This window comes from Perca fluviatilis, chromosome 1 (genome assembly GCF_010015445.1).
Source record: "Perca fluviatilis chromosome 1, GENO_Pfluv_1.0, whole genome shotgun sequence".
NCBI classification, from domain to species: domain Eukaryota; kingdom Metazoa; phylum Chordata; class Actinopteri; order Perciformes; family Percidae; genus Perca; species Perca fluviatilis.
The window spans coordinates 26,772,787-26,786,247 of NC_053112.1; the positions used below are offsets into that span (position 1 = coordinate 26,772,787).

A 13,461-nucleotide genomic window follows, 5' to 3' on the forward strand; every position below is an offset into this window, starting at 1 on the left:
GTCAAAGTCTGGCTGAAAGTGAATGAGGACTGAGTCGCCAGTAGTCTGAGGTGTGATAGTCACTCAAACAAGCTAATGTCACATTGCAGCATGGTGATAATCCCTGCAATCATAAACAGATGCTAGAGGGCCACAAACCACACAGTAAACACACACACACACGCACACCACACACACATTCCCGCAAATGTGTACGCATACCCACATAAACATAAAATACAGAAACACACACATACGCACACACTACTTTCTCCACAGCCTTGTAGATGTGTAGTAGGCCCCAGTTGGGAAGAAAATAACAAACCACCTCAGAAACCAATCATTATTCCACCAATGCCATTGCTGCCATAATACAATACACACACACACACACACACACACACACACACACACACACACACACACACACACACACACACACACACACACACACACACATATACACACACACACAGTACTGTTATCATACTGTAGTTATATCCCAAACCTAGTGGACATCTTTATTTTAAAACACCAGTGTGAGTGTGTCCAAGAGTTTGTGTATGTCATGTGACGTCAACTATCGTTCACCAAAGTTTTACACACTCAAATCTGATCTGTTATTTATATATGGATGACAGATAACATATCTGCCCTAAAACACAGCATTGAGCCGTATTGAAGAGCTTTTCCCTGAACTTTGAGCATTTCCACTGCTAACTGGTGTTAACCAACAAATTTAACAAAGTTTAGCAGCTGTACAGACAGACAGGGACTCTGGAAAATCTATCCAAAATAATTTTTAGACAGAACTGTTGTACTTAAAAATGGCTTTTTGTATGCAGACAATTTCAAGCTCTGTCGCTTAAAAAAAAAAAACTGAAATTATCAGAGAGAACAATGTCATCACTCACAGGCTTTAGAGCTAATCATTTAGCACTAATCCAGTGCTTTCCTTTGAAATCCATATCCCGCTATTTGGCCTCACTGTTACAGTTATCTTTTGATAGTCAGATTGTTCACATATTACAACACAATCACTTAGTTTGAGGTTTAATTATCTAGTTTGTAATCACTGTTGATAGACACATCTCACTACCTGTAATCTGTTTTACAATTATTCATTGCTGTTAAAATTATCTTTGACAATGTGATTACTCTATTACAGGCTAATTATTTGAGGCCTTTTCACACTGCTGTTCTCTGAATTCATTCTCTTAATACCTGTAATTACTGTTTCCTTTCTCTCTGCATATCTGTGGCTGCTATCATCTTCAATCTCACATACTTTGAATTGGATAGGGGCTATAAACCAGTCAAATGTGATAGGAGGATAAGAGGATCAGGAACTCCTCTCTTTTCTATTCTTCATAATCTACAGGGATAGTTAAGAATGACATTCCTATAAGCACAGGACAATAGAGAGAGAACAAGATGGGTGGGTATGGAAGAAAAACATGAGGAGAGGTTAAAGACTGAATGAAGGCATGAGTGGGTGTAAGGAGGGGGTGGGGGGTTGGAGAATCAAGATTAAACCAGTACTGACAGAGCAGCCTTGCGTAAGTTAATGCGCATGCATGAATGTATCCATACCATGCATGTTTTTGTGTATGTGCACGTGTGTTATGACATGCCTATCTCCTCCACACCTCCTTCGACCACTGACCCCTCCTCCAGCTACTGCCCCACACCTGACCCCACCCTGCCCAGCCCTGCAGGGCCGGTCGCAAAAAAGGGATGAGAAGGGGAACCGTTTTCCACCCCCGTGGGGGGCAGTCACTGTGGATCGGTCAGCCCAGCTTAGGGCCCTCTCCTCCGGGTAGTGGTGCCCAGCAGGCCCCCCTCCAGCCCCCCAGAGGACGGAGGCCTTTGAAATGAGCCCCCAGACTCCAGACTCCGGAGACGTGCCATTGTCTGGCGGCTGCGGGGGGGCATTGATGACTGACTCCACCTTTGTGTTTGTGAACATGCCACGCCAGAGAAGCTAAATTACAGTTGAAAACCCTGGCGAGGACAACAGAAAACAGCCATGTTGTGTCAGAAAGTTAGCTGCTGTCAAATGTGTTTGTTGCCATCAGAGCAGCATGAATAGTTTGACAGCAGATGTGTAAGACTGTATCTGTTGCTGTTTAAGGACTAGTCTACATTGTATGTGCATGTGTGTGTTGGGGCCTGTTTTGCTCATGTGTATGCATGAGAGCATGTACCATCACATAAAAAAAGGGGAAATCACATTCAAAATGTACTGTTAAAACTGGACTATCTGCAGTTAAATATTGCCCTCGTTGTCTGCAGCTCTGGGCAGGAATTCCCAGATCTGCTTAGCTGGACAGAACCCAGCGCTGGTTGCATGAGAAACACTAGCAGATTCCTTATAGTGATCCACAGAGCTTCTATCTCTGTCAACAAAGAGAGCCACAGTGCAGCAGATAGTGGAGAAAGACCAGGCATGACACACCCAAGACAAGAGCAGCCGGGGAATCATAATACTTCATCCTTTTCCTCCAGACAACTCCTGACGAATTTACCTAAAACAGCTTTCATAAAAAATAAAGAACTACCTTTATTTGATTTAGTGCTGTATTTACGTCTGTGTATGTGTACAGGTGGATATATCTGTGTGTACACAGGTACGTCTGTGTTTTTGTAAACGTTTGTGTATGCAGCGAGGATTTTTAGGTGTCTTTAATTAAAAGCTTGTCTCTAAGCCTCCTCATACTATGTCACAGTCTGCTGCATTCCAGCATGTCATTGCAGTCAGGCCACTTAACACACAAACACACACAGAAACGGACAGCTCACACATCAAGCAAAGTTGACAGTCGACACAATAGACATATCAGCAGTCAGGGGTCTGCATCCCCCCTCTGTCTTGCTCTCTCACATACTACCAAGACTTAATTATGCCATAACTGCCTCAGGGTTGGATGCTGAATACCAGTGATTCCTGGCCAGCGCCATAACAACCTCTGGCTGTTTATTTTAAAGTTTTCCTTTTGGACTGAGACATTGGCAACCGACGTCATGACGGTCAAATTTAACATTTATGAAGACATACAAATGAGGAGGGAGGGTCTCTGAATAGTTTGATGAGCAGAAAAATGATTAAAATCTTACGTTATAACCTTTAAAACCACCAGGTCTCGACCCAGCTGAACCCTTTTAGAAGACTGATGCGTTTAGGTTCAGTTTCCTGTGCAATATCCGGCAAAAAATATTTGCTGCATTTTCAAACCATGATAGCAGCAGATGGATGGCACAAGTTGATAACATGTTTCTATAGCGCTACGATTCGGCAGGTATTCACAGCACAATCTGACTTCCAAAATGGATATCGCACCATCAGACAGAGATTGTGACCAAGATTTCCACACGGTGTGACAAATAACGCCACCAACATAATCAAAACACTGAATCAGGGAACGAGTTGAGGAACATTGATGTTCATACTTCCAGAAGAGCTCCACAGACTTGTAGAATCGAAGATAAGGAGTATTGAAGTTGTTCTGGTAGATCTTGGCAGGCCAACATCTCACTATGTTGTTTTTTCCCTTGTCACCTCCATGTGTCTGCTTACAGTATGTTTTCAAAGATAAGCATCCTGACATGTTTATTTCTACAGAAAATGTGTTAAGGGATAAAATGGCGGCTTCTATGATTCAAAAATGTAACTTACAGTCTCTCCAGCTCCTTTAAGTCCTGGAAGGCCCCTCTCTCGATTGTGGTGATTTTGTTCTCCATTAGCTGCCTGAAAGAGAAATACCAGGAGAGAGTGAGACGATAAGCACTGGACAGAAAAAAAGAGAGTGATAGAGAGACACATAGAGCGTGAGAGCTGACAGAGTGATTTGTGCGATGACACTGTGAGAGGTTAAAGAGAAGGAGAAAGATGGCTGGATGGGGCCACAGATAAGAGGGAGTAAAGAGAAGAAGAGAAGGTGAAATAGAGTGAGATAGGACACGAGAGAGGCAAAGACATTGAAGAGGAGGGAGAGAGAGATGGAGAAGACAGGTGGCAGCGATGTGAAGAAAAAGAAGAAAAACAGATTGGTGGAGATGGAAAGTGATAGAATGTTGAAACAGCAAGAGAGAGAGAGAGAGAGAGAGAGAGAGAGAGAGAGAGAGAGAGAGAGAGAGAGAGAAGACAATCAGCGGCAGGTCGATGGAGCCCCAGAATTGACTTTAAAACTGGTCCATCAGTAGGACAGCAACTCATCTATCATCCAATTTACTCTATCTAACCACATAGCTGTGACTACTCATTCACTTACACTAGCACAACTGCCCCCAGAGCACTGTGCTGACCAAGCCAAGCAGCTACACATACAAACACACATTTTTATAAGCTGTGTGGTGTACACTCGTGACAAACAGGAACCTAGAAGCAGTTTGAACATTAAAATTAGGGCTGCAACTAACAATTATTTTCATTACGGAAAACTACTGAACACCTCTCACAACGTTCAAAGCAATGTCATTAAAAAGGTTTGTTTTAACCAACCAACAGGCCAAAACCCAAATACATTTCACTGACTATCATATATTACAAAAAAGAAGTAGGCTACATCCTAAAATTTGAGAAGCTGCAACCAGGATTTTGTTGTTTTGTGGGCATTTTTTGCTTAAAAAAAAGAAACTCAAGAGTGCTTGCCAATAAATTGGTTTTCGATTGACTAATTGTTGCAGCTCTAATTAAAATTTTAATGGTTGTGGTTCCGTGTGACTGCAGGCAAGCAGACATGATGAAACAACACACAGGAAACACACACACACACACACACACACACACACACAATTAAGGACATAATCTCTGTAGGAATTCCAACAATGTGTATTCCCTGCCATTCACTTTAAGCAGCTGGATAGCACAAACACACACACACACGCACACACACACTCACTCGCTCACTCACACACTACACACACACACACACACACACACACACACACACACACACACACACACACACACACACACACACACACACACACACACACACACACACACGGGCAGGCTATCCCTGTCCCACTGTTAACCTGGATGTATCCCAGGTAAGAAACCTGTTCTTACTTGACTCTTCCCTTCCCTTTCCTTCCACCCTCCCTCCCTTCCAGCTGCATTCCTCCCTCCGCGGTTACACCTAATGACCGCTATCTCTTTCCCTCTTTGCCCGGTGGTTAAAATAAGCCCCTCCTGACACTTCCACTGGCAGATTAACACGACAGTATTAACAGGTGCAATGGCTATTCTGTTTAAACACATACAGACTCAATGAAGCTGGCGCTTCTAGACGCATTGCTGCATGCGGCAGCTCCAGGGATGCTGATGAGCTATGATGATGCTGAACAGCATTGGAAACTGTGAAATCTGTGTGTTGTGTTATTTGGAGGGGAAAGTTGGTGGAATTGCAAGGTGCTGCTTGTCAGAGACGTGCGTGAGAGTATTTTTGTTTTTCTTTTGCAACTGCAAAGGAGGAGAGAGAAGAAATGAGAAATAGATAAAAGACACTTACAACACTCGCAGATGCCTCAGTCCTGCAAAATCCGCCTTGGTGATTTTAGTGAGGTTGTTTGCATTCAGATCCCTGGACAGAGAAATGCGTAAAGGGACAGTCAGTATCCTACATGAGACATGATATGTTATTAAAACAAGGACAAGTGAGGTGAGCTGAAGGGTTTTTTGTTAAAACTTGGTGTGCCGTTCATGGCCAATGCAGAATTGTCATTTGAGCGTCAGAGAAATTGAGCCGCTGCACTATTACTGGGCAAATTATAATTTCATCAAGGGGTCTCTGACTAATAAAACACGGCCTGTTTAACTCAAAGCCACTTGTCCAAATCCGTTTTTGATTAACTTGCTGGTCTTCAGACAAACCGATGTGGTCTACGGAGGCTGTGCTAATGCAACAGTGCGAAACCACCAACACAACCACAGCAGTGCCCCTAACTTCAGCTCCGCGATCAGCAATAACTAATCCTCACATTAAATACAAGCAATACGAACTCACGTGTTTTTACAGGTTACATTACACAACAACATTTACATTTAGCATCATTTACAGATGTTGCGATGTAGTTTTTGACGTTAGTTCACATTTAAAGCCTTGCGCTATTAAGATGTGGTCCCCAAGGAAACAATCCTCCTTATATTCTACAGCATGTAGCTTTGTTTAAAAGGACGGGAAATACAAGTGCAGCAACAAGAATATAAATTTAAAAAAGGAACATTATCATTAACATCATTGGTGGCGATATATCTTAGTGTATAGGCCTATTAAATAGTTTACCAGAAAGTGTGATACGGTTGCTGTAAACCTCCTGGAGAAGAAGCTTTATTACAAATACTATCTAGCCCATAAGGTCAGCGCACACTTGTTATTCAGCATCTCTGACGCACAAAGAAATATAGGCTACCATATTCTAGGGATTTCCCCTGTGAAGTGTGTTGAAATTGTTTGGGAAATGTTATGCGCATTAAAGCAAAACTGTGCTGTTAAAAGCGTCCCCCACTCGGTAGCCTACTCACAGTCTCTCCGTGTTGCGGGGTATATTCCTGGGCACGCTGCGGAGCCCTTGGCCGTGACAGTCCACTGTAGTCCCGGTGCAGGAGCACTGGGCCGGGCAGGGCTGGCCGTCCGCTCCGCCGGACAGGACCGATACCAGAACAGCCACCAGCAGTCCCAACGCAGTCACCGGGGAGCGGCCAGGGCCAACGGGGCTCAGAGCTCCCACCATCACTGCGGCAAGTGGGGGTCCAATATGAGACCCACAAAATACTGAGAAAATGCAAGGGCGTTAAAAAAAATAAAAGCTCTGAAATCCCCGAAACAATTCACCAAACTCTGCACGCAACGGGATGCCGTCCTCGTTTTCGCTGTCCTCCCCTTTCAGACGTGTTTCTGAAATGTCTCTTTCTGAATTTACATTTGGGTCTTCTTAGAGGGGGTTTCGATGTGTGAAGGCTGTGAACCAGGAATTTGGTCCCCCTGGACAGTGAGAGAGGAGGTCGACGAGGCGGTGGACCGGCTCTCTGGCTGCGCTACAGCGGCGCAAACTTCCACATGTCCCCGGCATGCGGTGCCCAAATCCCCACGGTGTGTGATGTGTCTGTGTATGTGTGTGTGCGGAACCAAGCCAGTGAAACACCTCGCTCCTCAATATGATCCAGAAAAACACACTCTCACACACACTTATAGAGCATATATACACAGACACATAGCCTACACACACACATACACTCCAGGTGAGGCTGTCTTGGTTATTAATTCACAACACGCGTCCGTAGAGAGGAGTCAATGGCAGCGCTCGGTTTTTCCAAAAAGCTCAGCAGGTGGAGAGATATTGATTCCGATCACACATGTATATCAATGGCCGGTCAGTGACAAGGGTGTAGACAGTGAGGGAGGAAAAAGCCCCGTTAAAGACCAGCGCGCAATACTATAATCCAACTCTGCGTGGTGCGTCAAAGCGCTTCTCCCGAGAAGGAGGAGAGAGAGAGAGAGAGAGAGAGAGAGAGAGAGAGAGAGACAGAGAGAGAGAGAGCGAGAGAGAGAGCGTGCACGACTGCTACTGCATCTGTTTAGTCAACTCTCACTCCCTCTCTCTATCTCTCGACAGACACACGGGCACACACAAACTCACGTACAGCGTTTTCCCTCAAGGTAGTAGCAGGTTTCCAACTGGCCGTCAGTCAAACAGCAACAGTTTGACCTCGGAAGGGGACTTTCATTCTCACTGCAGTGTCCCGGTCACCTGATGCTTTATTTATCTGGCCTCAGGAAGGCGACAGAGCTTCTCCGTAAAACTAAACGTGGATAAAATGGGGGAAACCCCATCTGATTCTTAAATTTCCACAGGGGTGAACAAAGAATGAAGTTCTATATAGACTCATTTGTTGCTCTTTTACCTTCAGTATCCACAAAGACACATTACAACGACACCGCACCTGGGACCACATGCACTGCATATGCAAACACAAGTTATGTCTAATCATTATGAATTATGACAAATTCAGCAAACATAGACTTAGACATACTTTCGAGCACTCATTTCAAACTTTAAGAAACTATTTCTTCCCTGTGTTTGGATGCAGTGGCAAATGCTACAAAACAAAGCGGCAACCTACAGCTGAACAGGCTCACAATAGTGCCTGCATTATGAGTTACATTTGCAAATGCAGAGATTTTACTAATGTTTAAAAATGGCATACATATGTGCAGCTCAACAGTTACTCTAAGGTGTGGAATCCATATAGTGAAAAACATGTAAATGAAGATAATTAGCTATTGAGGGTGACTGTTTAAAACTTGTGTTGTGCAACTTTGAAAAGGTTTACAGTGACTTACTTAGGTAGCCTACAAAAGTAATCTACTAAATTCCAGCCTTTATTGGAATTTCAGTGATTCTTCATTAGGCTTAGTGACGTATCAGCTCAAGAAGATGACAGATCTGTGGTAAAAGCCTGTCTTCCTCTCTCTTCCTTTTGATCCGTCTCTGGCTCCCAAGACAGAATACAAACAGCTGTGTGTGATTGTAATGCTGATGTCTGCTTGTGTGTGTGTGTGTGTGTGTGTGTGTGTGTGTGTGTGTTGTGTGTGTGTGTTGTACTGCTCCCCACAAATCCCCCATCCTACCCCTCACACAAACACACACTCCCACAATCACACATACAGTCAACTCAGACAGTGTTTTTTGGAGGGTGGAGGGGTGAGAGACAGCAAAGAATTGTAATATTGCTGAACAAAGGGGAGGAGACAGCAGACTGGAGGGCAGAGGCCGGTCAATGATGGCAGTGATTCGTAGCTGAAGTGAGGGAAGACAGAAAAAAAGAGAGGAAGCAAAGGGGAGGAGATGGAGGGTGACCCCGTATTTCTGCAATGCAACGAGGCTTCAGGGCACACAGCCTGTTTGGAAGCAGCCTAACCTGACCTGCCCTCCCAAACACACATACACATACATACACAAACGTGATTGCCTCAGATTACAGCTACAGCCCAGGTCATGCAACAAGATTGTTTCAATCTTGCTGAGGGCAGTGCAGACGAACAACTGTAAAAATATGGCGTTTTCAGGGCACATTTGACCCTAATATTTGTATTTCAAGTCGTGACATGTTGCAGAGTAACCAAGAGGAAATTAAAATCACAAATTCACAATGGTAACAGGGGCTACATTGTGAAATTTAGAGCCCTCCATTTGGTGGGAGGATGTGTGCATGTTAAAAGGTCATTACATGTGAGCCCATGTACGGTATTATACAGACACAGGTCTGTTTAATACTGTTTGTTTTTTGTTGTTTTTCTATTTGGATGGTGGAAAATATGTGTCTGGTGACTATTTACAGTTCATCTTTATAACAAATCACACAGTGTCTAGTGTCACATGGTGGTAGTCGGTACATTTTTTTTTCTCATGAAGGGAAAATGTCATCAACCCTCCAGGTAACACGAACAATGATCTATTATTTTCAGAGCTCAGAAAGTTAGAGGACGTTGTCAATCAAGACAGGTGCAACTTGACAAACTCGATTTACGTTTCTCAGAAGCGGAGTAAGGACTAGGAGCACATCTTTAACCACAGCACTATCTTTTTAGTGTCTTACCACACTCCACCTTAGCAATAGATATAAATATGTGATTTTTATCACATTTGAGTGTTAAGGCAACACATAATTACCTATAAAGGTGTTTATTTTAAGTATCATTCTTTATCCAAGACCCTGACCCACTTCAGTGGTTCAGTCATGTTAAGCTCACAATTTGTGTTAAAGATATCTTTTTTATGAAAACCAGCTGTAGGGCTCGGAAACAGTAACAACAGGTATCTGGACCAGTGAGCAGGTGAGCAGTGTAATTTTAGACTGAGGAGTCTTTGTTGATTGTACAAATAATGAATGAATGGAATGTTTTTTTAATTTAATTAATGTCAAACAATTGAAAGAGCCCATCCCACATTGGACTAAATTCCCACAATAATAACACATATAAATAAAGACTTCCGCCAATTGACATTCACATTGAAACAAAAGACAAAGCATTGCTGCATACCACAAACTAAGTCCCTAAACAAAACAAGTGGAAGCACGCAGTAATTATGAAGTCACATTTTAAAGCCTCATTCATATGTCTTAAATTCCAGTTTAAGAAACAACATACATTATCCCATTGATGCTAGATTTGGCAGGTTAGGAGGGCGGCAGAGTTGCTAATGAGAAGTGAATCTGTCTGACGGCTGTGATGTTGGTGCTGCTCAATCTAGCCTGTTGATTTAGGAGCTGTTTGTGTTATCTTTGGTTTATGGCCGTGCAGTAAAGCTGAAGTTGTGGAGGTCAGTGTGTGTGTGTGTGTGTGTGTGTGTGTGTGTGTGTGTGTGTGTGTGTGTGTGTGTGTGCGTGCGCAGAGGTCAGTTTAGCCACCTGGCCTCTGGACAGCTGCTGCTGAGACATATGCTGCTCATAGCTCGTCCTACTGTACACACCAACACACACACTTGCAAATATTCATTTATGCAAGTTCAAACATCAGACAGACAGACAATTTCAAACAGTGTATTACATCTATGTATTAATTAACCACATTAATCAAATCTGCTGTGGATTGTGTGTGTGTGTGTGTGTGTGTGTGTGTGTGTGTGTGTGTGTGTGTGTGTGTGTGTGTGTGTGTGTGTGTGTGTGTGTGTGTTTGTGTGTTGCCTAATAATCACATCATTAAAAACCAATGATGTTTGTGTTTGGACTGGCACTGTCAACACAGGGGTTGGTTACACAGCTGCACTCAGACACACTCAGACACACACACACACACACACACACACACACACACACACACACACACACAAAGGGATAAACGGAGTGCCACATCAAAACACATAAAAAAGCAACATTAAAAAAACAAAAACTCCTCCTGTCTCGGTTTCCATTCACTCCCAGCTGTCAGTTCCTTGCTGATGTGATCCGTCCATGAGGTGTATTGAAACTGGATTGAGGCCCTGAGGTGTGTTAGTGGCTGGTTACCATTGTTGTGATGGCAATGAGAAGCCGTTGTCTGTCTCACACACTCAGACGCCGAGGCCCGGGGAGATGCTGAGGAGGTGAATAGGATACTCATGAAAACGCATGTTGAAAACTCACCTTCCACTGCTGCTGGAGAAAGGTGTGTCTGGTTTCACATGTTAGGTGTGCGTAGATTCTCATCTGAAAGAAAGACAAAGAGACAGAGTATTTTTCTTACCAAAAATATTCAAAAATGATTTGAATATTAACAAATGGTAAAAGATTTGATTAAAAAAAAACACAATTTACAGTGCAAGAACTCTCTAGTAGTTTAGTTCATTTTGAGGGATTCTGGTGTATTCCGGTGTATAATCATTGCATACAGTCATCTGGCAGATGTTTTTGACAAATACACTTTCCCTACAAACACATAGGGAGAAATGTAGGCATAGTTGTCTTACTCAAGGACACACCAACATGTGGAAGGTTGGGGATCAAACCACCAACCTGTAAAGATGTCCTGTGGAAACAAATAAAGCTTTGGTTTCCATTTATTACTTTTCAAAAGTTTTAAATTCTACAATGTTTACATCCATGTTCCCCTTGCTACCATTCTTCTTCTTTCCTGCCTTTGTCGGCACACTGTTGGGTAGCGTTTAAAAACTCCACAGGTAACCCTTAAGGGCCAACCTGCTTTACTACCTGAGCTACAACTACCCCTAAAATATGCTCAATTTGCATTTTCCCCATTTTCTCTTTCTTTTTCTATTACTGAAAAACTTTCATGTACCTTGTTTACTGTAAACTGTCAGCATCTCCTTACAACAGAAAACACATTTGGGGCCATGAAATTTGGTAAACTTAGTTCAAAGTGAACTGCTATAAAAATGTTTTAATTTAAAAAACATTTGTTAAAGCAATGAGGTTAAATTGTCTAGGAGGAAGCTTGTGTGTCTATGTTAAAGCAGGTTGATTAGTTCATTTAAAAGTGTTTAGCAATAATAGACCAAGGTATCCAACCAGACATGATAGTCTTGCATATTTCCCTGCATGGCGCAACAATCGAGTCTAAGCCATTCTAATCCTTTTACACAATTATCTCTCGGTGTTTGTGTGTTTAAGCACAGACACTGACTGTGGCTTTTCCATGGACGTGAACCAAAACAACTCAACCGCCATTATCCTAAAATAGCCTGTAAGTACAAGATAAACATTTGTGTGGAACTAATTGTGCGTTGTGCAAAGCTGGCTTGTTGAGAAGCATTGTTGTGACAACAGATTAAACAACTGTCCGAACCCATTGCTGAACCCAAATTGAGATTAGGAGGGAAATAGAATATATCCCACATATCCCTTGTCTCGCCAAGTTAGGGAAGATGTAGTCTAGGTGACAGTGAGCAAGTAAAGCAGACAGAATAGAACACTGATAAAGAACAATGGATACTCTTCTTATCTCTTCATCGCTGAGCTAAATCACAGAAAATAATAAAAAAACAATGAATAATCACATGCTGAATAAGAGAAAAAGCCACATGGAGTTAATAACTTGTGCCATAAAACATTGTGCCTTGCGCACTCTCTCATACATTCACATGCACAAACACTTTAGCAACAGCGTCCATGCTGGAGAAATGTCATCTGTTTATCATACTCTGCATGATCTAGGAATTTGTCAGAGGATTTGTTCATGCAAAGACTTTTCCCCCCAAACTGCCAAAGAACGGGAAAAAAACTAACAATAGCTAGAGACAGAAAGAGTGATGCACGTCACAAACACAATAAAATAAGGCCCCAGCTTGATGCAAGAGTACTACAACAAAAGAAGCGACTGAATGAGTTATAGTAGGCTTTAAACTGCGCTGAAGAAATGGGTCTTGAATACTGACACAGTATATGATTCTCTGACAAGGGCAGGCATCTTGTTGCAGATGGGGCTTTATAGGAGAGGGCTGTTTTGTGTCAGATACGAGGAATGATGCGTGGAGTCCTGCATTCTGTGAGCGTGGAGTATAAGGAGTATGAGTTAATCATTTGAGGCTTGAAACACCTTTGAAGCGCAGCAAAGACATTGTCCTTGCTGTAGTGTATGTATCCATAGCACCATGGAGATGTGTTTTTTTGTTATATTGTTATATGGAAATCAAAGTCAGTTATGATAAAGGTGAAGGTCAGCCCCATTCATTTAGGCGAGTCCATAGCAAGCAGGGTAACAAAAACACACACCAGAAAACAGAGACAGAGTGGGATGGATGGAGGGAGAGAAAGTGGGAGGAGTGACAGAAAAGGAGTTTTGGAAGAAAAAGTGCGGTTAGAGGATAGGACAACAGGGCAGATAGAGGAGGGAAAGAAAAATATGAAGGTTCCTTTGGAGAGAATGGAGAGAGAAATAGAGGAGGCGAGAGAGTGAGAGGGAGGTGTGTAGAAAGAGGAGTGTGGGAAAAATCAATATGCTCTCTGGAGCGACTGGAAGAGACAATCAGTCCTGTCTGACC

The 13,461-nt window shown here is 42.9% G+C and overlaps 1 protein-coding gene across 16 annotated transcripts in view; it reads right to left on the minus strand.

Moving 5' to 3' along the window:
• Positions 1-7,462, minus strand: part of slit2 (slit homolog 2 (Drosophila)) — an 86,904-nt gene extending 79,442 nt beyond the window's left edge. For 8 of the 16 annotated variants that reach the window (XM_039796446.1, XM_039796468.1, XM_039796474.1 and 5 more), the window contains exons 1-3: positions 6,506-7,461; positions 5,493-5,564; positions 3,656-3,727 (exon numbers count right to left, since the gene is read on the minus strand). In XM_039796446.1, coding sequence (XP_039652380.1) covers positions 3,656-3,727; positions 5,493-5,564; positions 6,506-6,714 — 353 coding nt within the window. In that variant the 5' untranslated portion in view covers positions 6,715-7,461. Of the gene's footprint in view, positions 1-3,655; positions 3,728-5,492; positions 5,565-6,505 lie in introns of all 16 variants that reach the window. The other 8 variants (XM_039796414.1, XM_039796378.1, XM_039796394.1 and 5 more) reach the window with 2 other exon arrangements.
• Positions 7,463-13,461: the final 5,999 nt, after the last annotated feature.